Below are 22,885 nucleotides of genomic sequence, written 5' to 3' on the forward strand. Positions count from 1 at the left end.
GTTCCTCCCCACACTTGGAAGTTTGGAGGGCAGTGGCTCACACAGCCTTGCACCTAAAGGCTGTTTTGTGAATTAGATACATGGCCCCTGAAGCACAAAGCACTGCTTTTGTCTTCTGCTTGGTAAAATGAAGTATGAACACATCCAGGCAGGTGCAGGGGAAGGTACAATCAGGTGTAAATACTGGGGACGTGGTGATTGCAGAGGAGGCACAGAACACCACGTCCTTCACAGCAAAACACTGGGCACGTCAGAAGGCACAGACAGAGCTAATTGAGTTCTAGAAATCAGTCCCAGTGTTTAACTGTAGTGTTAACTACATCTGGAATGCAGAGCTGTTCACTGTGAGCCAGGGTGGGTTGGTTCGGCAGCCCCTGTGAGCAGTGCGGTCTCTGGGATGGTTTTTGTGACCCTGGTGCTGTCTCTGGGTTGGTTTTGCAGCCCCTGTGAGCAGTGCTGTCTCTGGGATGGTTTTGTGAGCAGTGCTGTCTCTGGGATGGTTTTGTGAGCCTGCTGCTGTCTCTGGGTTGCTTTGGCAGCCCATGTGAGCCTGCTGCTGTCTCTCTGCAGGGCATGAAGGACTCCCCAGTGCGAAGGGCAGTGAAGGACACCCTGTCCAACCCCCAGTCCCCACAGCCATCCCCCTACAACTCGCCCAAGCCCCAGCACAAGGGGGCCCAGAGCTTCCTGCCCCCGGGCTGGGAGATGCGCATCGCCCCCAACGGCCGCCCCTTCTTCATCGACCACAACACCAAGACCACCACCTGGGTAAGGGCCCCTGCTCCTCCTGCATGGCCCCCAGCCTGCTGGGCTGTGGCTTCTGAGGGCCCAAATGTGTGTGTGTGTGTGGCACAGCCCTGGGGGAGGCATGGCCCTGCACAGCACACATTGAACAGAGTCAGCGCTGCAAAGCTCACTGCACTGTAGGAATCCTAATAAGGCATGCTCTGGTTTATTCTCCAAAAATAAAAGAACAACTAACATAGGAACACTTCCAGATGCATCTGTGCTTGACTTTGTAGATCTGCCTTGGTCTGTTGGATTTACAGTTGCATGTCTGTGTTCCAGGAGGATCCACGGCTGAAGTTTCCAGTGCATCTGAGATCCAAAGCATCTCTGAACCCCAATGACTTGGGCCCTCTTCCTGTAAGTGATGCTGTGGCTGTGTTGTAACCTCCCCTGCTGTCCCAGGCTCTTCTGGGTCCTGGCACAGGCTGCTGCAGCCCTTCTGGGAGGCTCTGGAGCCCTGCTGTGTGCTGGGGCTTGCTCAGGCCCTGCAGAGCCAGCCCAGGAGGCTCTAACTCATGGCTGGCCTCTTTCTGTGCTGCTGAAGTGTTGGGCTGTGCACGCTCACCTGGGCTGTGTCTCTGACTGTGCTTTGAGGGAATCATTTACTGCTTAGGAAACCAGAGCAGATTGTACCAAGCAAGCTCTGTCACTGCACCAGCATAGTCTAGCATTTAGAAATCTGAATAAATTTTGATTTTTCAATGAAATCTCCATATTTTGCAGAGCAGATCATCAATTTAATTTCAGAAGTTTTGTCATACTTGTAATCAAAGTATTACGGGGATTTACAGATGTGTCAGATGCAGAGCTTTGCTTTGTTTTTAAAATACTCCAGACTTTAAAGGCAGAGAGGACCATGTGAAGGCTGACCCATTCCTGGTCACAGCAGCAGGAATGCTCTTTGGCTTTAGGAAACAGCTGTGCTTTTGCAGTTGGCCAGGTACATGGGACATGTGCTAACCTTGGGGCACTGAAGGGACAATTACAGTTTGTTCTGTTAACATGCAGTGAAACCAGGGTAGCCTGATTGTCACTAGCAACAGATTTCACCTCAGTCCAACCTCCTGCTTTGGAGTGAGGTTGGGACGACTACAGAATTTAGCCTGAGTTTCTCCAAGACTGAAGTGAAATAATTTCTCCCGTGTGTTTTCTGGCAGCCCAGGCTGGCCAGCCTTACCTGTCCCCAGCTGCCATCTGCTCTCCTTTCTGCCCTGCAGGTGCCTGGGACACCAGCAAAGGGAAGCACTGAGGACTAGCTTAGCACATTCTTGTGCCCCTGCACAGGGAGCCTGGGTTACACATCTGCAGTAAACACATTCACAGAAGGAGCAGAAAGTTCCAAACTAAGCCACGATGGCCCATCTGTTCTCTGTGATGGTTTGCTCACAGCAGGAAATGGGTGGGAATCCTGAGGCCACAGGTTTCCATTTCCAGGCTTTAAGAAATATTCCTGCATGGGGTGCAGTCACCTAGCTGAGATCCAGCTCTGAGTCTGCCTGGACTTCTGGCCTTGCCAGTATGCACCTGGTCAGCTGGGGTTTGCTGCCTCTCAGCATCCTGGAGACAATGCAGGAGGTGTGGGCAGTGCACTGCTCCAGGCTGTGTGACACTGCTACTATTTCACTTACTCTCTCTTTTCTTTGTTTTTATTTCCCATTTCCAGCCTGGCTGGGAGGAAAGAATACACCTGGATGGAAGAACGTTTTATATAGACCATAGTAAGTAAGCACTCAGGTACTAGAGCAAATGGACAAAGGGAGGTACCAAGTATTGAAGTGAAAGCTTTGTGATTTTACTCTTCATTTAGGAAGCCAGGTGTTGATTTGTGGAGACATTGATACCAGAGACTTAGTGCCCTCCTACGGTACTGTACATTCACTGGAAGCTTGCTTTAATTGGCTCATCAAGCTTTGTCCCTCTCTGACTTGTGAAGCATTAACATTTCCTCTCTGTGGTTTCTTTTGTTCTTGTTGATATTTTGGATTTGTTGTTGTTGTTGTTGATGATCCCATGGCTTATTTGCACTTAATAAATTAAAATATACACTAGGAATAGAAAATAAGATGAGAAAAGATCCTGTAGCCACAGCTCCACGTATAGGCAGTGGAGCAATTAGCACTGAGAAGTACTTTCCTCTGCATTCAGCTCTGTGGCAGTGCTGATTCTGATCTTATTTCCTATTTAGAGCATGTGAAACTGCACCAGCCCATTAATATTCTCCAGTTCTGTTAGTGGAGTTTTAGTGTAAGTGATGTTTCATTGTAGATTTGTCTTCTAGAGCATCTCAGAACTGCTGTGTGAGTTTTGTTGGTGTTTGAAAACAAAGCAGCCCACAAAGGCTGGGCTGGGTCTTCTTTTTTTTTTTTTTTTTTTTTTTTTTTTTTTGGTTGTTCTTTTCAAGATTTTAAGACTTTTAATGAGACATTTCTTCACAGCCATAGCTAACTCTCATAACCATCAGAGGAGGGTGCACACACAGTTAAAACCCAAACTTAGCCATGTTTGACAGAATTAGCTTTGTCCCTCAGGATCACTGACACCCACGCTCATCCACAAAGATGACAGCATTAAGTCATTATTAAAAGGCTGCCTTTAAAGTAATACACTTGTCAAGCAGCCATTAAACCTCTTCCAAACTTCAGTACAGAGTTATTATCCTTTATCCCTTCTGTAATTGTTTTTCCCAACAGAGGTCTGGAAATGTAACTATGGCAAATGATTCTAAACTGCTGCCACTAAGGAGTGACAGGATAAAACTGTCCCATTTAAAACACCTGTGTAACTGCTGAGCCTCCCAGTCTCTCTTAAAACTCTTGCATTTTTCAGTCTCCTAAAGCTATTTGAGCATGTTAGTCCCTAAAATGGAATGTTAAATTCATACATTAATTAGTTAAAGAGTTTGTTAGGAAGCAAAATTTATGTGCATCTGAATTCTCACAGCCCTGTGCTGTGACACTGAGCCCTTCCCTGGCTCTGTGCTGTGCCCCTGAGCCCTTCCCTGGCTCTGAGGTGATACTGAGCCCTTCCCTGGCTCTGTGGGGTGACACTGAGCCCTTCCCTGGCTCTGGGGTGACACTGAGCCCTTCCCTGGCTCTGTGAGGTGACACTGAGCCCTTCCCTGGCTCTATGCTGTGACACTGAGCCCTTCCCTGGCTCTGTGGGGTGCCCCTGAGCCCTTCCCTGGCTCTGTGCTGTGACACTGAGCCCTTCCCTGGCTCTGTGGGGTGCCCCTGAGCCCTTCCCTGGCTCTGTGCTGTGACACTGAGCCCTTCCCTGGCTCTGTGGGGTGCCCCTGAGCCCTTCCCTGGCTCTATGCTGTGACACTGAGCCCTTCCCTGGCTCTGTGGGGTGACACTGAGCCCTTCCCTGGCTCTGTGGGGTGCCCCTGAGCCCTTCCCTGGCTCTATGCTGTGACACTGAGCCCTTCCCCGGCTCTGTGTGCCCCAGCTGCCCTGTCACCTCACCCCATGGGCACACTGCTCCCTGCAGCACACACACACTGCTGCCTTCCTGGCAGCTCCCAGGCACCTACCAGCCACGTGTTGGACGGGATCAGGAGGGAAAACAGCCCTCTGCAGCCATTTTCTGGGCAGCTGGCAGTGATTCACGCACAAGGGGCATGGATACCATCAGTGGGTTCCCCTCAAAGTCTGTCCACATCCAGCAGCACACGGTGCTATTCACCATCTGCATCAGTGACACGCACAGGGAGTTAGGGAGGAGAACTCCTTAGTTCAGCAGGAAGCAGCAGGGCAGGAGAGGGCAGAGGGGCTCACTGGGATGGGATGGGATGGGAAGTCACAGTGAGCCTGGCAAATGGCCCCTGCAGTGTGCAGGGAGAGGCTGTGCAAGGAGAATGGCAAAGTGTAACTCAGAATGGCAATTATTAGTAGAGTTTTGGTTGGAAAGGGCATGAAAAATACCCTCACCTGGACAAGAGGTATTTCACTCTGTGATGTATTGACAGGAGTGCCCAAATCCCAGCTTGTAACCCTTGTGATGCCATCAGCATTGGGAATGTCTGGCTCTGAGAGTTCTCTGTGTGGCAGGGGGTCCCAACTTCAGGGAAATAGTGGGGCCCTTGGAAAGGCAGGAGAGGGACTCCTCAAAGGCCTGAGAGCCTGGTTTCTGACAGAGAACTGTAGTGATGGGAAGACTCAAAGTTCTGAAATTTTTGAGAGTGTTGAGACTTTTGAAAATACTCTTCAAAAAGAATGAACTTGTTATCCATGTGCACTTGGGATCAGGCAGAGAATCCTGAGCTGCAGTTCCAGGTGGAGTGGTTCATGCCAGACCCTTGTAGCCCTGGAACAGCATTTTTGACGTGAAGTCCCTGTAAGACTCTGAGAAGAAACTCAGACGGAGATTTGTTGGTGTCGCTGCGCACTCTGAGGTAGAGAGGGCCAAGAGCTGACCCACTGTCAGTCATTTCCAGCTGTGTTACCTGTGATTTCACCCAGAACTGGCGCTGTGATTTGTGGCTGCTGGTGTCAAGGTGACCAAGAACTCTGTAGAAGGGGATTCCAGTGGAGGGGTTGGAAAGGCAAAGGGCTGTGCTGGGTGCCCCACCTTGGCAGCAGCTCTGGGGTCTCAGGCTGGCAGCCCTCCTCAGCTTTTCCACAAGGGATAAATCACTTTAATGTGTGAAGGGAAATAAAGTAGTATTTTACTGTTAAATTAACTAATAGATCAAATGTCTTGCAATGTGCTTGCAGTCCTTCAGAATTTTCTCCAGGTAACATTTGCTGAATGACACCTTTCAGATCCCAGTCCCCCTTAATGCAGTCTGACTGCTGCTGCCCAGTCCTGACCCAGAGGAGTGTCTGTAGCAGCAGAGGGTGGCAGCCCAGGGTGACCAGCACCTTGCCATTGCAGGTGGCACCCGGGTGGGTTTGGAGCGTTGTCTTCTGGTTGCAACCCCGTTGTTTTGTTGTGATCCCGTGTTCAGGATCCTGGGAGGAGCAGCTGTCTGGAGGCAGGGAAGGGCAGTCCCAGCATGGTCCTGTAGAAGCTTTCCTGTCATCCTCCTGGTGCTCCTCAGAGCTGTAGATGGAAAGAAGTGGGCTGTGCTGTGCCACTGCCAGCATCTCCACTGCTCCTTGCTGGGTGATTCTCTTGCACCAAAACAGGACAGTTCTGCCCCCTTCACCTTCTCATTAAATCAGAGTCTAGGAAAAATGTTACTCCCTCCAGATTTAGAAGTGTGATACCTCAGCTGTCTGTGCAGAATTTCCAAACAGTAACTTGGGGTGTCATTGCCAAAAACTTTGGGTTCCTTTACCCACCAGGCCGTGTCTCCAATCCCAGCCCACGTTCCAATGAACGTGTCACTCACTCCTGCAGACGTTGCCATCAAAGCAGTGCAGATTCCCTGGGTTCTGGGGTGCTTCTGTGTTTTTGAGTGGATGTTTTCAGCTTAACAGTGTCTTGAGGGTGGGGAGACACAAGCCTTTGCTAACTCTGACAGAGCTGAGCAGTGCTAGGGAGAGAAAAACCAAGAGAAATTGACGGTGTGGTAGCAGAGAAGCCATGGGATCATTTCTTTTGTTATTTGCAGATAATAAAATTACCCAGTGGGAAGACCCCAGGCTGCAGAACCCAGCCATCACAGGCCCAGTAAGTAGACTATTTGAGAAAGTTTATTTGAAGGAAATGAAATGATCATGGTCCCCTTGAGTGACTGACAGTAGTTTGTTGGTTTTTAAGGGAAAGCAGGGGCTAATCCATTTCACAGAAGCACTAAGGAATCATCTTAATCCTGAAAGCATCTGAATGCTTTCACTAATAATATTTCTGGTGCCATGACAAACAGCATTACTTAAATTGCATTTCACATTGTGTTTAAATTAAGGAAGAATGTAGAAAGATTATTTAATAGCTGTAGTAAAGTCATATTATCATCAGTAAAATAATGTCATTTTGTGGGATTTTTAAATCTCACCTGGCTGCTGCCTCTCCTGGGTGGGTTTGTGGGGGCTGGTAGCACAGTGTGTGTGGGTAGCAGGGCTGTCCCCTCCTCTGCAGTGCTCTGGGGTCTCAGTGCTGAGCAGCTGAGTGACCGTCCTGCCCTGCAGTGCTCTGGGGTCTCAGTGCTCTCTGAGTGACCATCCTGCCCTGCAGTGCTCTGGGGTCTCAGTGCTGAGCAGCTGAGTGACCATCCTGCCCTGCAGTGCTCTGGGGTCTCAGTGCTCTCTCAGTGACCTCCTGCCCTCCCCACAGGCGGTGCCCTACTCCCGGGAGTTCAAGCAGAAGTACGACTACTTCCGCAAGAAGCTGAAGAAACCTGTGAGTAGAGCCTGCACCTCCTTCCATGTGCTCTCTTGTTTGATACATTTCTTGTCATTTTCATGAAATATTTACCACAGAAGTCTGCAGCACTGTTTTGGAGCTGGCCCAGTTCCCCTCATGTTCCCAACACGTGCACTGAGAGAGCACTGGGGAATGAAAACATGGGGAGCTGAACACGAGGTGTCTGATCTGTCACTGAGCTGTTAGCAGCCAGGAATTTGCCCTAAGGCTTATTTCTTGAGACTAACAAGGATAATCTAATCTTCTTTGGCACAGGCTGACATACCCAACAGATTTGAGATGAAATTACACAGAAATAACATTTTTGAGGAGTCCTACAGAAGAATCATGTCTGTGAAGAGACCTGATGTATTAAAAGCCAGGCTGTGGATTGAATTTGAGTCAGAAAAAGGACTTGACTATGGAGGTGTGGCCAGAGAATGGTTTTTTCTCTTGTCCAAGGAGATGTTTAACCCTTACTATGGTCTCTTTGAATACTCAGCAACGTAAGTTGTATTTCTATTCTCAAGGGCTCTATACATGACATTTTGCATAAGAGGGAAGGTTGCTTAGGCAGAAGTCGCACCCCTTTCCAGGGTGCCCTGGGGAGCCCCAGTGCCCTGCTCCTCCTGCTCTTCAGAGAGCCTCTGGAATGGTCCTTGAGAAGCCAGGAAACATTTCCATAGCTCAGGCAATATCCAGGGCAGCAGAGCTGCAGCTTTTGAGGGCAATGTCACAGCAAAGCTGCTTTCCTCTGCCCAGACTCTGCCCAGAGTGGCAGTGCTGCTGTAGGGTGAGCTCAGAATGCAGCTGCTCGTCCCCACTGCAGTGGCCTCCAGAGCTTCAGGCTGGGGCTGCCCAGCTGTAAAGGCAGAGAGGGCATTCTTGCTGCCAGGGCTTGGGTTTGCTGCTGTGCCCACCCTTCAGCTCCCGTGGCTGCGTGGGGGACATGCTGGAAAGGCCTTGGAGGGAGATGCCCCTAGGCACAAGCTATGTGTGAACATGTCTGAGTGTCTGCTTATTTAAAGGCTTGCTTCTTGAGCTGGTTTTTTTTTCTTTCCCCAAAAAAGGGACAACTACACACTTCAGATTAATCCTAATTCAGGTCTCTGTAACGAAGATCACCTGTCATACTTCACCTTCATTGGCCGGGTGGCCGGCCTGGCTGTGTACCACGGGAAGCTGCTGGACGGTGAGTGCTGCTGCCAGGGGCTGGGGAGGGGCTGCAGTGCCTGAGAGCCCATTCTGGGACAGGCTGGGGCTGCCAGGGGCTGGGGAGGCTGGGACAGGCTGGGGCTGCCAGGGGCTGGGGAGGGGCTGCAGTGCCTGAGAGCCCATTCTGGGACAGGCTGGGGCTGTCAGGGGCTGGGGAGGGGCTGCAGTGCCTGAGAGCCCATTCTGGGACAGGCTGGGGCTGCCAGGGGCTGGGGAGGGGCTGCAGTGCCTGAGAGCCCATTCTGGGACAGGCTGGGGCTGCCAGGGGCTGTTTGAATGGGATTCATTCAGTCACAGTGCCTTTCTTTCTCTGCTCAAGGGAAAGCTCCAGAACCAGCAGGAGCATTGTCCCTAGAGGAAAAGCATGGAATTTTTATCAGTATTTCCATGCAAGCCTGCAGCCAAACTAGGGGGGTCAACTGCAGCATATTTTCATATGTAAAATTATAGCTGAACGATTTAATGACAAATTCTGCTGCGTTTTGAAATCTCACACCTGGCAGACATCACTGAGCTGATTTTCCTGAGCCTTGGTGCAGCAGAGGAAGCAAAGGAGTCCTGAGCAGAGGAAGGTCACTAGCCTGATTTTCAGGCAACTCCTTGGAGAGGGAAGTAGTGATTTTAAATGGGATAGAGTACCCTGGGCTCAATTCCCCAGCTTTTGTCTCTCTCTGCCATTAATGTTAGGGTGGTCAGTGGAGTATGGCAGTTAGTGGATAATTGTTGAAACTGAAAAATTGGACTTTCTGTGCCATAATAAAATAAAGCTGAGCTGCTCTGATGCCGTTGCAGCTGCAGGACTGTTACAGTCAGGAGGTAACAGGAAATGCCAGGGGTGGTGCCCTCAAGCATTCCACCTTTCTGGAATGTGCAGGTGCAGGGCAGGTAATCTGTCCTCTCTCTCCCAGGCTTCTTCATCAGACCTTTCTACAAGATGATGCTGGGGAAGCCCATAACCCTGAAGGACATGGAGTCAGTGGTAAGAGCCCATTGAACCTGTGCCAGTGCTCACAGGCCCCTGGCTTTCCACAGCTCTGCACTAATTGCCCATTTTCAAACTGCCTAACTGTGATCTGCCCTAGGACAGTGAATACTACAACTCTCTGAAGTGGATCCTGGAAAATGACCCCACCGAGCTGGATCTCATGTTTTGCATAGATGAGGAGAACTTTGGGCAGGTATGTAAAGGTTACTTGCATCTTAGGACTGGTGGTTGCCAACAAGTAGCTCAGTGCTGACAGTCTGGTGGTGGTGAAAGCAGCTGGGAGCTCAGCTGGCCGTGTTCCCAGCTGGGAGCGGGGCTGCCAGCTCCTGTCAGGGAGCTGTGGCACCTCTGGGACAAGCTGGAGATGCAGCTGAGTGATGAAATACTTGCAGTGAGGAGGGATGAAGGTGTCCCACAGTCCAGCTGGGACATGCTCAGGGACTCTCTGGTTCCTGAAGCTGAAGGTGCTGTCAGGGGAGAGCAGCAGAAGGACACCAGTAGTGCCTGTCACAGCTGGTGCGCCAGGGGGAAGCTGCCAGATTGAAAAGGGTCACAGCCTATGGGGCTCTTTCTCCATTACAAATGAAAGTGTTGTAGACATTAAATTAAATTAGTTTGCTTAGAGGTTTTTATGACCTTTTTTTGCATTTTCCCTTTGTTTACTTCTGAGCCCTAGATCCTGGCTCCAGATAGAACTGGAGCTGGGGACTGTAGGGCCTTTTATAAAAACTGACTTCAGCATTTCAAACCATGCATTCAGTGTCCTGTCAAAAATATTCTGATCCACTTTCCAGTGCTGCCTTTTTCCTGAAGCACCATAAGGTTATGGATTTCATGGAGAACTAGGAGCCACAGAATAGAGAGGTTTTGTAACACACTGGTTGGCTTTGGGCAGTTCCAGTATGTGATTTATCTTCTTGTATTACAAATAATAGCTATTATAATTTTGTGTATATAAAGTACCTATTTTGTGGTTCTATTTTATATAAATATATAATTTCATTATTATAAATAGTAATTGTAATAAAATGATCAGTAAATAGCCAGCCCCTCTCTGCCAGTTTTCCCTTCTGTCAGCGGAGGTTTGTTCAAAAGTGTAAATCAGTTTCCTCATGATTGCCTGATCCTGCTTGTGAAACACTGCTCAGGGAGAGTGGGTTCTGGGAGAAAGATGTCCTCAAATAACAGCCTTTGGTCTTTTGAAATGCAGACATATCAAGTGGACCTGAAGCCCAACGGGTCCGAAATCATGGTAACAAATGAAAACAAGCGGGAATACATTGAGTAAGTACCGTGATGGAATGTGCCTGGGGGGAAGAAAGAGCAGCTGGGTTAGAATTGACCCTGCTGCAATCCCTGGAGCTTGTACTGCACAAGAGCATCAGGGATCATTGGGGAAAAACCTTACTGTTAACATTGGTTATATCCAGTCAGGTACAAGAACAAGGAGTAAATTAAATGACGTGCTTTGATCTCCTGAAATTCCCCCCATGTAAATGTCCTTCTCCAACACCTGGCTCAAGCCGAGATGAGCCAGAAGGTGCTCTCCAGCCTGGCCCTCATCCCAGTGTCCTCCTCTGCCAGTCACAGACCAGAGCCAGGAGTCCAGTGCCAGCAATCCTACCAAAACTGGCCAGATCTGAAATTAGGTTTCATTTTCAGATTTCTCAGTTCTTCTACCTACCAGGATGTAAAATGCTGAATTCATTAATACCTGCTGGCATTTTAAATCAGGGCCTTTTCCAAAGTGAAAGATGTTACAATTGCTACATTCATGTAAACTGGGAATTCATTTCCAGTGCCTGGACCTGGAGCAATTCCATGCCTGGAATTTACTTTTGATGCCTGCACCTGTGAGGTGTTTGTGGTGCGGGTGGCTGGTGCTGAAAGCAAGGTGTCCCTTTGATGCTGCAGTTTATTTCTTTATTTATAGGCGAGGTGCTGTGTCCTGACAGCTCTCCTCAGAGCTTGCAGACTTTGCTGGGAATTTTTAATTGCTCATTGCTCTGGAAGAATAAAATGTCTGCTCACGTAGGTACCTACAGGAGTGAAAAAATTCCCACTGTGATTTGGTCAAAGTCACTGGGCTTTTTGGTTTGTCTCTTCAAAAGTCCATCAGTCACCAGCCAATAAATTGGAGTAGCTGGTGGAAGCTGCTTAGTTACCTGAGCTTGCTGAAGTTGTAAATGACAAACTGAAAGCATTTGGGGTTGCTGAAACCTTTGAGCCCTTGGCTGAGACCTGCTAATGAGTTTGTTTTTCTGGTGGGGTTTTGTTTCTTTCTGCAGCTTGGTCATCCAGTGGCGATTTGTCAACAGAGTGCAGAAACAAATGAATGCCTTTCTGGAGGTGAGGCTCTTTAGCTCCTTTCTTTCCCAAAACCAGGGATTGTTCTTAACACAGATTTCTTACCCACTGGTGTCTGTGTAAAGGGAGTGGGGAGCTTGGCAGGGAATGCAAATAGAATACATGATGTTTTGTGATTTGACAGTTTTATCTTGTGTAAGAATATATCATCTTTCCCTTATGGGAAAATAAGGTCATTCTCGTTCAAGTTTAATTATTTGAGCTTGAAGTAATTTGGTCATTGATTTTTTAATTAGGATTTATGTGGGATGAGAGTTTTAACTTTGCTCTTCTTTTTAGGGATTCACAGAACTGCTTCCTATCGACCTGATTAAAATTTTTGATGAAAATGAGCTGGAGGTGAGTCAATTTGGTGCCCCAAGCTGGCAGCTCTCTGACAGATGTGCCATGTTCTGGGCTTTTCAGTCATCTGTCTCTCTCCCTGGGGGAACGTGCGGACACGGCTGGAAATCAGATGTTTCTTCCTAATTAATAAATCTGTTCATGACATGAGAAGAGCTGCACTCAGGAGGGTGGTGTGGGGTGTGCCTCTGAAAGCCTGGAAGCAGCCTAGTGGATCAGTGCCACCCTCTGCCAGTCCTATCTGAGCCAAAGACGTGGAAGTTGTGTCACACTGTGGCAGTGTGCAGCCCTTCTGCAGCAGCTGGGATACTCTGGGGGTGCTCGGACTCTCCCCTGGGTGTGCATAAGTGCCTGAAGGTCAGAGCCCTGAGGGGCAGTGGCACCTTGTACCCTGTGAGGTCAGGGACACATCCCACCCTTCTGCTTGCCTGCAGTTACTGATGTGTGGCCTTGGTGACGTGGATGTCAATGACTGGAGACAACACACCATCTACAAAAATGGTTACTGCCCAAATCACCCTGTTATCCAGTGGTTCTGGAAGGTAAGACTGGGCACCAGCCCTAGCTGGTCCTGTAGGTGAAAGTCCCTGCCCTTTTTTGCAATCATTTTTCTGTATGAGAACTGCTCAGGGTGGGTGGTTGTGCTGGGGCAGGAGCTGCTCCCTCCTGGCTCAGGTGAGGGCAGGTGCACCTCCTGCTCAGATGGAGCAGAGGCAGCTCGCAGTGCCCTGAGGCTGCTGGCACAGAGGGGCTCCTGCAGTGCTGAGGGTGTCTCTGCCCCCAGGCTGTGCTGCTGATGGACGCTGAGAAGCGGATCCGGCTGCTGCAGTTTGTGACCGGGACGTCCCGCGTGCCCATGAACGGATTCGCTGAGCTCTACGGTGAGTGGAGTCCAGCCAGGCTCTGAGCCCCCAGCATGAGCCAAGTGCTCCTGGCTGAGCTCATTCCTTGGCACTGCACAGCTTCTGAACCCGACTCCCTGGGCTGCCAAAGAAAGAACCACGTTGGCGTTGCTTTAATGTACCAGGAATGGGTGAAAAATGCAGCCCACAATGGATGCCAACGTGTCATGTTAAAAGTAATGCTTAGGCAGTTTGTGTAGTGTCCAGCAATCTATTTGATATGGTTTTCATTTTCACCCAGGTTCAAATGGTCCTCAGCTGTTTACAATAGAGCAGTGGGGAAGTCCTGATAAGCTGCCCCGAGCTCACACCTGGTAAGTCACCAAAGCAGAAATTCCAGAGCTGCTCCTGCCAGAAGGGCCACACTGCTGAGCATGCTCAGCTCTGCATCAAACAGCATTTGATCCTGAGGGTCCCCAGTGCCTTCACAGACTGAGAAACTGAAGGATATTTTTTGATTTCCCACGTCCTAGTAAGTGGATGTAATGAACCAAGTCAGACATCACCAAACAGCCACAGAAAGCCCATAAACCACGGCAGATTTCAAAACAAATGTAACATTATAAAGATAGCTTAACCCTGGTTTATGGATTTTGCAAACATTGAAAGCATTCTGTACTAGTTTGTCTTGCTCTGTTACATTTCAGGAACGGGACTTTCTAAAGAAAATTGTACTGAACTGGAAAACTACTTTACAGATTATCAGTGCAGACTGGGGATCTTTCCGTGAAACTAATTCTATAGAGTAGTGAGCTTTAATAAAAAAACAAACCTGAAAACAAAAGCACAAAACCCACCAAACACAAACACAACAAAAACACACTCCAAAATCAACCCATCCTCTTTGTTCCAATTCTCTGCTAGCTTTTACCTTTGGAAGATTTTTCTCTTGATGTTTAATTTCTCCCTCCCCCGCCCCCCAGAGAGCAGAGGATCTAAATCCAGAATATCTTTGCTGAATCTCAAGAAATCAGTCTTTTGCCAAAGATTGTTTTGCATTATCTAAATACAGTTAGGGGCTTTCTGCTGGCTTTTTTCCTCTTCTAAGTGATTCTTAGCAATTTCCTGCTCCCCGTTTTGCAAAGGAAGGCAGCACAGTCACTGCAGAGCTCACCTTGGGCAGGTGTGAGGTGTACAGGGAACAGTGTGGACCACAAGCTGCATTCTTAATCAAGACCCCAAATCGTTTAATCTTTTCTAGTTCTTTAAAACTCTCTTTTCCCTTGGATGATGCAGTGGCTCTTTCCTTGTCCCTTCCAGCTTTAACCGCCTAGACTTACCTCTGTATGAATCTTTTGAGGAGCTGCGGGAGAAGCTGCTCATGGCCGTGGAGAATGCCCAAGGCTTTGAAGGGGTGGATTAACTTTGCAGCAGCTGTTCCCTCTACAAGCACGTTCTGCTGGCTTTGGCACCTGCCCGAGGGACTCCAAGGGACTGTGGCTCAGCAGCGTCCCGCTCTGGGCTCGGGAGCAGCCCCAGGCTGGGCTGGCGCCTGGGGTGGCCCTGCTGACGTTCCCGCAGCCGCTGCCAGCTGAGCTCATTGCAGCAGGACTTCCTCTATTTATGTTGTGCCTCTGCAGGCAAAGCCCTTAATAAATATTTTACACTATTTCTAATGACAATGAATGGAATTAATCATTTTACAGGTATAGTATTACAACTCATGTTTACTTCTTCATTGATTTAGACATTTTCAGATTTTATTTCGTTACAATTAAATATCATATACTTGGAAAAATGAGCATTTTTCTTAATTTCATACCAGACTTTTTTTTCCAAATCACGTTGAGCCTTGTGTTCCTAAACCGTGAGGAGAGTAGGAGAAAGCTCTGTTGGAAGCTTTCTCTCTTCAGTAAGCACATCACTGTTGTTCTGTATCCAGAAGTTTAGGCTGGATGTTGCGTTTTTGTGTAAGTACTAGAAGAGTGTCAAGGCACAGCAGAGCCCTGACACAGCACGTCCAGATCTCTGTTCTACCAGAACTGCCTCGTTGCTGCCGAGCTGTACGTGTGCTAAAAAGCATCTGGGCTGGGGCTGGCACGAAGCCTTGGAGGAGAACGTGCTGAGCCCTGTCATTCTCTCTGCACAGTGATTTGTTCTCCATCCTTGCCTCATTGCTGTTTGCAGTGGAGGCATTCCAGATGAAATCTGGCTCTCTGGAGCACAGGTCTGTTCACTCTGCTCCTGTTTGTGTGCACTCGCTGGTGAACCCGGGTAACACCGGGGTGGTCGGTTTCCAACGGCACCGACTGCAAAGGCACTTTGTACCTCCGGGAGGGCAGACCTGCTCTGAGCATCAGCATTCGTGGGGTTTTACTCCTTCCCACTGCACATGACCTTCTGGTGCAAGATCTGGCCATGGTGGATTTGGCTGCTGCTATAAAGAGAAAACCCAGCCAGCTCTAGACCTGAGCCTGCAGACGTGTTCCTCAGCAATTGTTTCTGTGATTTCTTTTTTACTTACAAAGATTGATTTCGTATACTGCTGTCTAATCCTTTGTTACCTATGACATGTTGCATGCCTAATCTGTAATGTCCAAGTTGCATCTGTTTTGTGGCGGATTAAAGGTGACAGATTTGTGCTTGCCCCAGTGCAGTGACATGGTGACAGCACTGCTGGAGCAGGGCTGGTTCCCCTGACCTGCAGCTCTGCCCTGGCCTGTTCCCCAGCACCCAGGCAAGGTGACACCACTCCCCAAAACAAACTTCCACCTCGCTGCCACCAGATGTTGAGCCCTGGCCCTGCCTGTGTGCCCAGCCGCCCTGCAGAGCCCAGGACACAGGAGCACGCAGCTGGGAAAGCTTCCTGCCAGTAACGTTCAGCAGTTACAGCCCCTGAGGAGCATTAGGGTGGTACTCGAATGCACTTAAAGGTTCCTTCTCTCTTAAATATGCTGCTGCTGAATTCCTGACATTCCTGCCTGACCTTTTCCATCTGAGGAGCAAACTGGAACTGGAGACAGTGGCTGGCATCGCAGTAGACAGGAATGCTGGACAGACTGCTTGGCTCTGCAGATAGAATAGATAAATCCAGGTATTCCCACTTATCTCTGCATTAAGCACAGCTGATTGGAACATAGGATGCTTTTGAGAGAAGTCTCACACTCCAGAACTTATTTTCTCTGTCTTCTGCTGGAGGATTTTTGGTGCGGTGTGACGGATCCATCAGAGCGTGGGGACTGCCGGGCCCCGTGTGGCTGTGAAGCTGCAGCGCCGTGTCAGGCTCGGAGCAAGGCGGGTCATGTTTAACAGCCCAGCGCTCCTCCTGCCGAGCCCTGCCCGTCCCTCTCCTCCTAATTCGCTGCCGACGCTGGACTAAAAATTCCCTGAGCTCTGAAAACCGGTGGGGTCTGGGGGCTCGGGGCAGCGCGGGATCGGCCGATGCAGCGGCGGGACCGGGGATGGACCGGGAGGGACCGGGGAGAGACAGGGGAGGGACCGGGAGGGACAGGGGCGGGACCGGGGAGGGACCGGGGAGGGACCGGGCAGTCCCAGAAGGCAGAGCCCGGGAGGAGCCGGGATGAAGCGGGGCGGGCCCGGGGCTGGGGCCGAGGTGATTTAACGCCTGGAAACCACCCGGCCGCCGTTTGCTGACGCCAAGCGGGGTGAGAGGAGGAGCTGCTTGTTCGGGCTCCCAGGTGAGCTGTGGGGTTCGGCTTCTGCCCCTCTCCCCCGCTCTAGCCCTCCTTCCTTCACTGCGTATTCCTCTTCTTTCCCCCCTTGTGCCTCCCAAAACCTCCCCTCCTCTCCCCCCTGCCCCTCCTTCCTTCTCCCTGAACTCCTTTACTTTTTCCCCTTTCTCTCCCCATCTCAAGGGATACAGCCCAGGATATCTCAGGGCCCAGATGATTTCTGTTCCTTCTGCTTGTTTCACTTGCAGGTGTTTCCCAGTCCAGCTCGCTGAGCCTCCAGCTCTGACTGTGGCAAGTTCTTCATTCCAGCTCTGGCTCTGAGATGCTGCACTTGATGGCTGCTCCAGTTCCTTCCAGCTCTGGGTAAATAACTGGTGTCTCTTGTGTAATCTGTGTCCTTGTTCTGTCCTTTGTGTCCATCTGTGTTACCTTTGTCACATCTCCATGCTTTATCAGCATCCTTCCAAGCCATGGTAGCCAGACTCTACTCGTGTACTTTCCTGCATTGTGCTTATTCCAGCACATTACCTTTTTGCTTTTTGAGACGGAAAGAAGTACACAAGATCTTCTCATCCATCTTCCTTCTCAGCTTTGGTAGTGCCTGCTTTTCACGTGCCATTCTCTTGGCCTTCTGTAGGGAGTGTGTTAGACCCTCCTTATGTGCCCTCACTAGTTCCATAGGTTCTATCTTGGGCTTGAGACTTAATCCTCCAGAGAGTTATCTCCAGTCCTCATCCATGGTGTGTGTACCTACCTTGACTTATACTGTATGTAGCTGTCTTGGTTTATGTTGCATGTACCTTTACTGTGTGCATCTCTACTGTATGGGCCTTTATTGTGCCCCTTAGGTCGGAGCTGCCCTGCCCTGGCACCCGCTTGGGTAGAATAGTTACAGAACTTTATTGTTCCTCTCTTTTCTGTGGGGTTTTGGGTAGGAAATGTGTGGGGATCACCTCTACCTGACCAGCTCCTGCTGTCTCTCAGGTCCCTGAGGTGGAGTCCCATCTCTGCAGTCACCAATTATGCCGATTTCCCTGGAATCTCCCGTTGGGTGTTGAAGAGCAGCAGCCGGGGGATGTGTTGAAGCATCCTCTTCATGCAGCATTCCAAGTGAGGGTTGCAGTCAGCCTGTCAGCTGCAGAGTGTGACAGGGGGGAGCGTGTGTCTGTCTGGGAGAGTCTGTGTCTGTCTGGAGAGTCTGTGTCTGTGTCTGTCTGCTTATGTCTGCCTGTGCCACTGTGTGTGCTGACTGCTTCTAACCTTGTGCATATGGTTTTTACCTTTTACCTTTCTCAACTCATTTTTAAATTTAGAATAAAAATTCCCCAGCCAGGGGGTTGGGTTTTTTTCCCCCCAGCTGGATTTTATTCCTTGGTCCCAGCCAACAAGGCGATGTTCATCCCCAAAGTTTGGGCATGGACAGTCCCAGTAGCAGGATTTTGTCAGCAGGAGGGTTTTTGAGGCATGGACAGTCCCAGTAGCAGGTTTTTGCCAGCATGAGGATTTTTCAGGCTCCTAGGAGCACTGATGGCCGTGGTGTAATGGAGCAGTGGAGACAAGAGCCACGGTGAGTTTGTGTGTGAGCTGAAAGAGTCGTGTGTGGTGCACAAGTGTTCTTCTTTTTGTGTGCTGCTTCTGTGTTGGGTTTCATGTACAAATAATAGCAACTGTAATCAACACTTCAGAAACAGAAAAATGGTTCTATTGCATTAATTATATATTTTTGGTTTGTGTTCCCCTGTATTGTTCTGTGTTTGCACTTGCTGCTGCATTTCCATGCATTGCTCTGTATGTAAATTCACCTTTAGCAGCGTGTCCATGGAGTGTACCTGTAATTGAATTGGTACCTGTCCTTGCCTTTGTACACCTTGCTGTCTTTTGCTGTGAATAAAAACATTCATTCAATAAAGTTAAGTCGCCCCTAGTCAAGATACCCCACGTCTTCCCCTTGGCTCCTGTCTTTCTTTTTCATATTTGCTGTAGCATTAACTCTATTTCTTTTTCTATCTATTTCTTTTCTTTTTCTGTCTATTTCTCTTCTTTTTCTCTGGATTTCTTTTTCTCTCTATTTCTGTCTGACTCTATTTCTCTTTCCCTGTTTCTAGTAGTCTCTAATTCTTTTTTTTTTCTTTTTCACTCTTTCTTTTTCTTTTTTTTCTCTCTAACCTTTTTCTAACTTTCTTTTCCTTTCTAGCTGTACAATTTAAAAAACAGCAGTACAAATTTTCAGGCTGCCTGCAAGTACAAAAAAACAAAGCACCAAAAAACCTTGCATTATTATTTAAATAAAAATATTTACACCTCAGGAGCCTGAAATTTCCTACTGCTGCACCAGACATACATATTTTTTTCTCCTTTTTCATATATGCCAGGTAGGGCCCCTAATTAATACTCCAGATGGCAATGACTAATAATTACCTTGATTGAACATTACATGCCTACTCTGGAGTACTAGTGAAAGTAGAGAGTTAACTACTGCCGCACCTTATTAGTTAGTTGGGCAGTTAATTCAATATTTAGCTAACTAGCCAATTTCTCGGTGCACCACCACGCCTGTCACTCACCCAAAGATCCACTTCTCACACAAGCCCAGCCCGTCACAACCCCAGCCCCGGTCCCTCGACACGTGGGGGCCCCAGGGTGTCACCTGCACATCACGGCATCTCCTGTGCCCGAGCGCCTCCGGAGGGACCCTGAGGCCATCCCCGGCGCTGATCCCGTCCCTCCCGGGGGACCCTGAGGGCCATCCCCAGCGCTGATCCCGTCCCTCCCGAGGGACCCTGAGGCCATCCCCAGCGCTGATCCCGTCCCTCCCGAGGGACCCTGAGGCCATCCCCAGCGCTGATCCCGTCCCTCCCGAGGGACCCTGAGGCATCCCCAGCGCTGATCCCGTCCCTCCCGTGTCCGTCCCCCCGGGACGCTCCCCCAGCCCCGCCCCTGCCCCGCGCCCCAGCCCTGGCTGCGCACCCGCCGCTAACGCCGCCTTGTGGGCACAGCGCGGTACTGCAGCCGCTGCCGAGCCGGCAATGGCAGTGCTGCCGCCTTGTGGGCACAGCGCGGTACTGCAGCCAGCCCCCGAGCCGGCAATGGCAGTGCTGCCGCCTTGTGGGCACAGCGCGGTACTGCTGCCAGCCCCCGAGCCGGCAATGGCAGTGCTGCCGCCTTGTGGGCACAGCGCGGTACTGCAGCCGCCGCCGCTCCGGCGCCCTGGCAGCGCTGCCGCCTTGTGGGCACAGCGCGGTGCTGCGCGCGTGCCCTTCCGATGATGGGAGCGAGCGCGTGCCGGGACGCTGCCCTGTAGGACTGCCGCCACGCTGCGGATGCCGCTTGCGGCAGGAGCCCGGCCGAGGCAAGCATCCCCGCCCGTGCCTGCCGCCGCTCGAGCGTCGGCCGGAGCTCTTTTCGGCGTCGTTGCCGGATTCAGGCAGGCGACTTAGAAATTGAGATGGTGAGGGGCGTTACTGGTACCACAACAAAGATGGCAACCGGGCCGGAAGTGGCCTCTGCCAGTACTAAAGACGGCAGCAGGAAAAGCGGAAGTGACGTCTTGCCACTCTCAAGATGGCGGCTCGGCCGGCACTCGCCTGACCTTCTATATCTGGCGGCAGAAAGGGCGGGACCGGGGGCGGTACCGAAGGCGGGACCGGAGGAGGTACCGGGGGCGGTACCGGGCGGTGATCCAGGTGCGGTACCGGGCGGGCATCCAGGTGCGGGGCGGTGAGGTGATTCAGGGGCGGGGCCGGGCCCGGCACAGGTGCGCGGGGTCTCAGTGCGGCTGCGCGGGGCGTGGCCGAGGTGATTTAACTCCAGGTAATTGGCTCGGCCGCCATTTGCTCAGGCTGAGCTACTTTCGGACGGGTGGCTGCGTTGGAGCTCCGCGCACAGAGACAGGCTGGATTTCTGCTTTCCCTCCTCTCAAACCCTCTCCCCCTCCTCCTCGTGTTCCCCTTCTTTTTCTCCCTTTCCCGCCTTTCTCTCTCCTCCTCAAACCGACTCTTTCCCTCCCCTTTCGGCCTCTCCTCCTGTTTCTCTCTCTACCTTTCCTCCCTCCTCCCCGTGTTCCTTTTCTTTTCTTTCTCCGCCCAACCTGTCCCCCCCATTCTCCCTCTCCTGTCCCTACCCCGCTCCCCTCTCCTGTTCCCCTCCTGGGTCCCCCGTCCCTCTCCGCCCCCGGCCTTTCCCTCCCCGTCCCGCTTCCCTCCGCAGCCCGAGCCCTCCCTGCTCCTCCCATCCCTGTGTCTCTCCTCTCCGTCCCTTCTCCCCTGGCTGTTTCCCGCTGTTCCCTCCCTATAGGTGTGTATATACCTATACACACCCTACCCTACCCTGTTCTATTCCTTTCTCCTCCTGCTCCTGCTTCTACCCTTCCTTCCCCCCAACCCTGTGCCCCCCGTTCCCTCTCCCTGCTCCCATTCCCCTCATTCAATCCTCCCCTCCTTCCTCCACCCTCCCATTCCCTTCCCTTCCCACCACACCTGTCCCTGTTCCCTCTCCCTGCTCCCGTTCCCCCCCCCCCCCCCCCCCCAATTCCGCCTCCCCTCCTTCCTCCGCTCTCCCATTCCCCCCCCCCCAGCGCCCCTTCCCCTGTCCCCGCTGCCCCGCACACCTGGCACCCCCCGCCCTCGGTCCTTGGTCACCCACCCCGACCGCCCCGTCTGCCCCCCATTCCCATCCTCCGTGCCCGCTTTTCCTCTTTCCCCCGCCCCGCGGGGTTCGGGGCGCCGCATAATAAAGGCCGGAGAGCCCCAGCGGCGCCCCCCACCGTCCCTGCAGCCCCACACGGGGACTGCCCGCCCTGCGGGTGTCCCCATGCCGGTCCAACACACCGCCCGACACCGCCGGGGTTCCGGCTGTCCCTACATCACACCGGGGGTCCCGGGGTGGGGGGTTCAGGACGGGCCCCCTCGCTAGGAGGGGGTCCCGGGGGGGTGGGGGGGTTCAGGACGGGCCCCCTCGCTAGGAGGGGGTCCCGGGGGGGTGGGGGGGGGTTTAGGATGGGCCCCCTCCGGAGGAGGGGGCCCAAGGGGGGGGGGGGGGTGGGAGGGGCCCCCTCCGGAGGAGGGGCCCTGGGGCGGGGCGGGGGGCGGGGCCCCCTCCGGAGGGGGGGGCCGGGGTGGGAGGGGTATGGGGGGTCCGCCCCCCTTGGCCCCTCCCACCTCGAGCCCTCCCCTCCGGACGGGGTCCGCCCCCGAGCCCCACCCCAGGACCCTCCTCCGGACGGGGCCCGGGGGAGGGAGGGGAGGGGTGGGGCGGGTGGGGGGGGAAGCAGAGGGGGTCACGTCACTCTGCAGCGTGAACAGACCAAAAAAAAGCCAGACAAACGAGCGGCCCCTCCTGTCCGGCCCCCCCCCACCCGCCCCTCCCCTCCCTCCCCCGGGCCCCGTCCGGAGGAGGGTCCTGGGGTGGGGCTCGGGGGCGGACCCCGTCCGGAGGGGAGGGCTCGAGGTGGGAGGGGCCAAGGGGGGCGGACCCCCCATACCCCTCCCACCCCGGCCCCCCCCTCCGGAGGGGGCCCCGCCCCCCGCCCCGCCCCAGGGCCCCTCCTCCGGAGGGGGCCCCTCCCACCCCCCCCCCCCCCCTTGGGCCCCCTCCTCCGGAGGGGGCCCATCCTAAACCCCCCCCCACCCCCCCGGGACCCCCTCCTAGCGAGGGGGCCCGTCCTGAACCCCCCCACCCCCCCGGGACCCCCTCCTAGCGAGGGGGCCCATCCTAAACCCCCCGACCTCCCCGGGACCCCCGGTGTGATGTAGGGACAGCCGGAACCCCGGCGGTGTCGGGCGGTGTGTTGGACCGGCATGGGACACCCGCAGGGCGGGCAGTCCCCGTGTGGGGCTGCAGGGACGGTGGGGGCGCCGCTGGGGCTCTCCGGCCTTTATTATGCGGCGCCCCGAACCCCGCGGGGCGGGGGAAAGAGGAAAAGCGGGCACGGAGGATGGGAATGGGGGGCAGACGGGGCGGTCGGGGTGGGTGACCAAGGACCGAGGTCGGGGGGTGCCAGGTGTGCGGGGCAGCGGGGACAGGGGAAGGGGCGCTGGGGGGGGGAAATGGGAGAGCGGAGGAAGGAGGGGAGGCGGAATTGGGGGGGGGGGGGGGGGGGAACGGGAGCAGGGAGAGGGAACAGGGACAGGTGTGGTGGGAAGGGAAGGGAATGGGAGGGTGGAGGAAGGAGGGGAGGATTGAATGAGGGGAATGGGAGCAGGGAGAGGGAACGGGGGGCACAGGGTTGGGGGGAAGGAAGGGTAGAAGCAGGAGCAGGAGGAGAAAGGAATAGAACAGGGTAGGGTAGGGTGTGTATAGGTATGGGGGGCGGATGGGGGGAGCCGGCCCGGGGGGGAGGGAGGGGAGGGCTAGGGGGGAGAGGGAGG

At 52.7% G+C, this 22,885-nt stretch overlaps 1 protein-coding gene and 1 long non-coding RNA gene across 13 annotated transcripts in view; both read left to right on the forward strand.

The window, feature by feature from the left end:
- The window catches only part of NEDD4L (NEDD4 like E3 ubiquitin protein ligase), an 86,499-nt gene extending 71,989 nt beyond the window's left edge, over positions 1-14,510 (forward strand). For all 12 annotated transcript variants that reach the window (XM_056513403.1, XM_056513404.1, XM_056513405.1 and 9 more), the window contains 16 exons: positions 571-768; positions 1,069-1,146; positions 2,453-2,507; positions 6,347-6,405; positions 7,009-7,074; positions 7,354-7,583; positions 8,148-8,269; positions 9,201-9,271; positions 9,375-9,470; positions 10,488-10,561; positions 11,566-11,626; positions 11,924-11,983; positions 12,421-12,528; positions 12,771-12,867; positions 13,130-13,202; positions 14,149-14,510. In XM_056513403.1, coding sequence (XP_056369378.1) covers positions 571-768; positions 1,069-1,146; positions 2,453-2,507; positions 6,347-6,405; positions 7,009-7,074; positions 7,354-7,583; positions 8,148-8,269; positions 9,201-9,271; positions 9,375-9,470; positions 10,488-10,561; positions 11,566-11,626; positions 11,924-11,983; positions 12,421-12,528; positions 12,771-12,867; positions 13,130-13,202; positions 14,149-14,251 — 1,551 coding nt within the window. In that variant the 3' untranslated portion in view covers positions 14,252-14,510. The remainder of the gene's footprint in view (positions 1-570; positions 769-1,068; positions 1,147-2,452; positions 2,508-6,346; positions 6,406-7,008; positions 7,075-7,353; positions 7,584-8,147; positions 8,270-9,200; positions 9,272-9,374; positions 9,471-10,487; positions 10,562-11,565; positions 11,627-11,923; positions 11,984-12,420; positions 12,529-12,770; positions 12,868-13,129; positions 13,203-14,148) is intronic.
- A 1,872-nt stretch (positions 14,511-16,382) lies between these two features.
- Positions 16,383-18,453, forward strand: LOC130264950 (uncharacterized). Its single transcript, XR_008842536.1, has 2 exons — positions 16,383-16,526; positions 16,769-18,453. It is a non-coding gene; the product is annotated as an uncharacterized LOC130264950 (long non-coding RNA).
- Positions 18,454-22,885: the final 4,432 nt, after the last annotated feature.

This window comes from Oenanthe melanoleuca, chromosome Z, assembly GCF_029582105.1.
Source record: "Oenanthe melanoleuca isolate GR-GAL-2019-014 chromosome Z, OMel1.0, whole genome shotgun sequence".
NCBI classification, from domain to species: Eukaryota; Metazoa; Chordata; class Aves; order Passeriformes; family Muscicapidae; genus Oenanthe; species Oenanthe melanoleuca.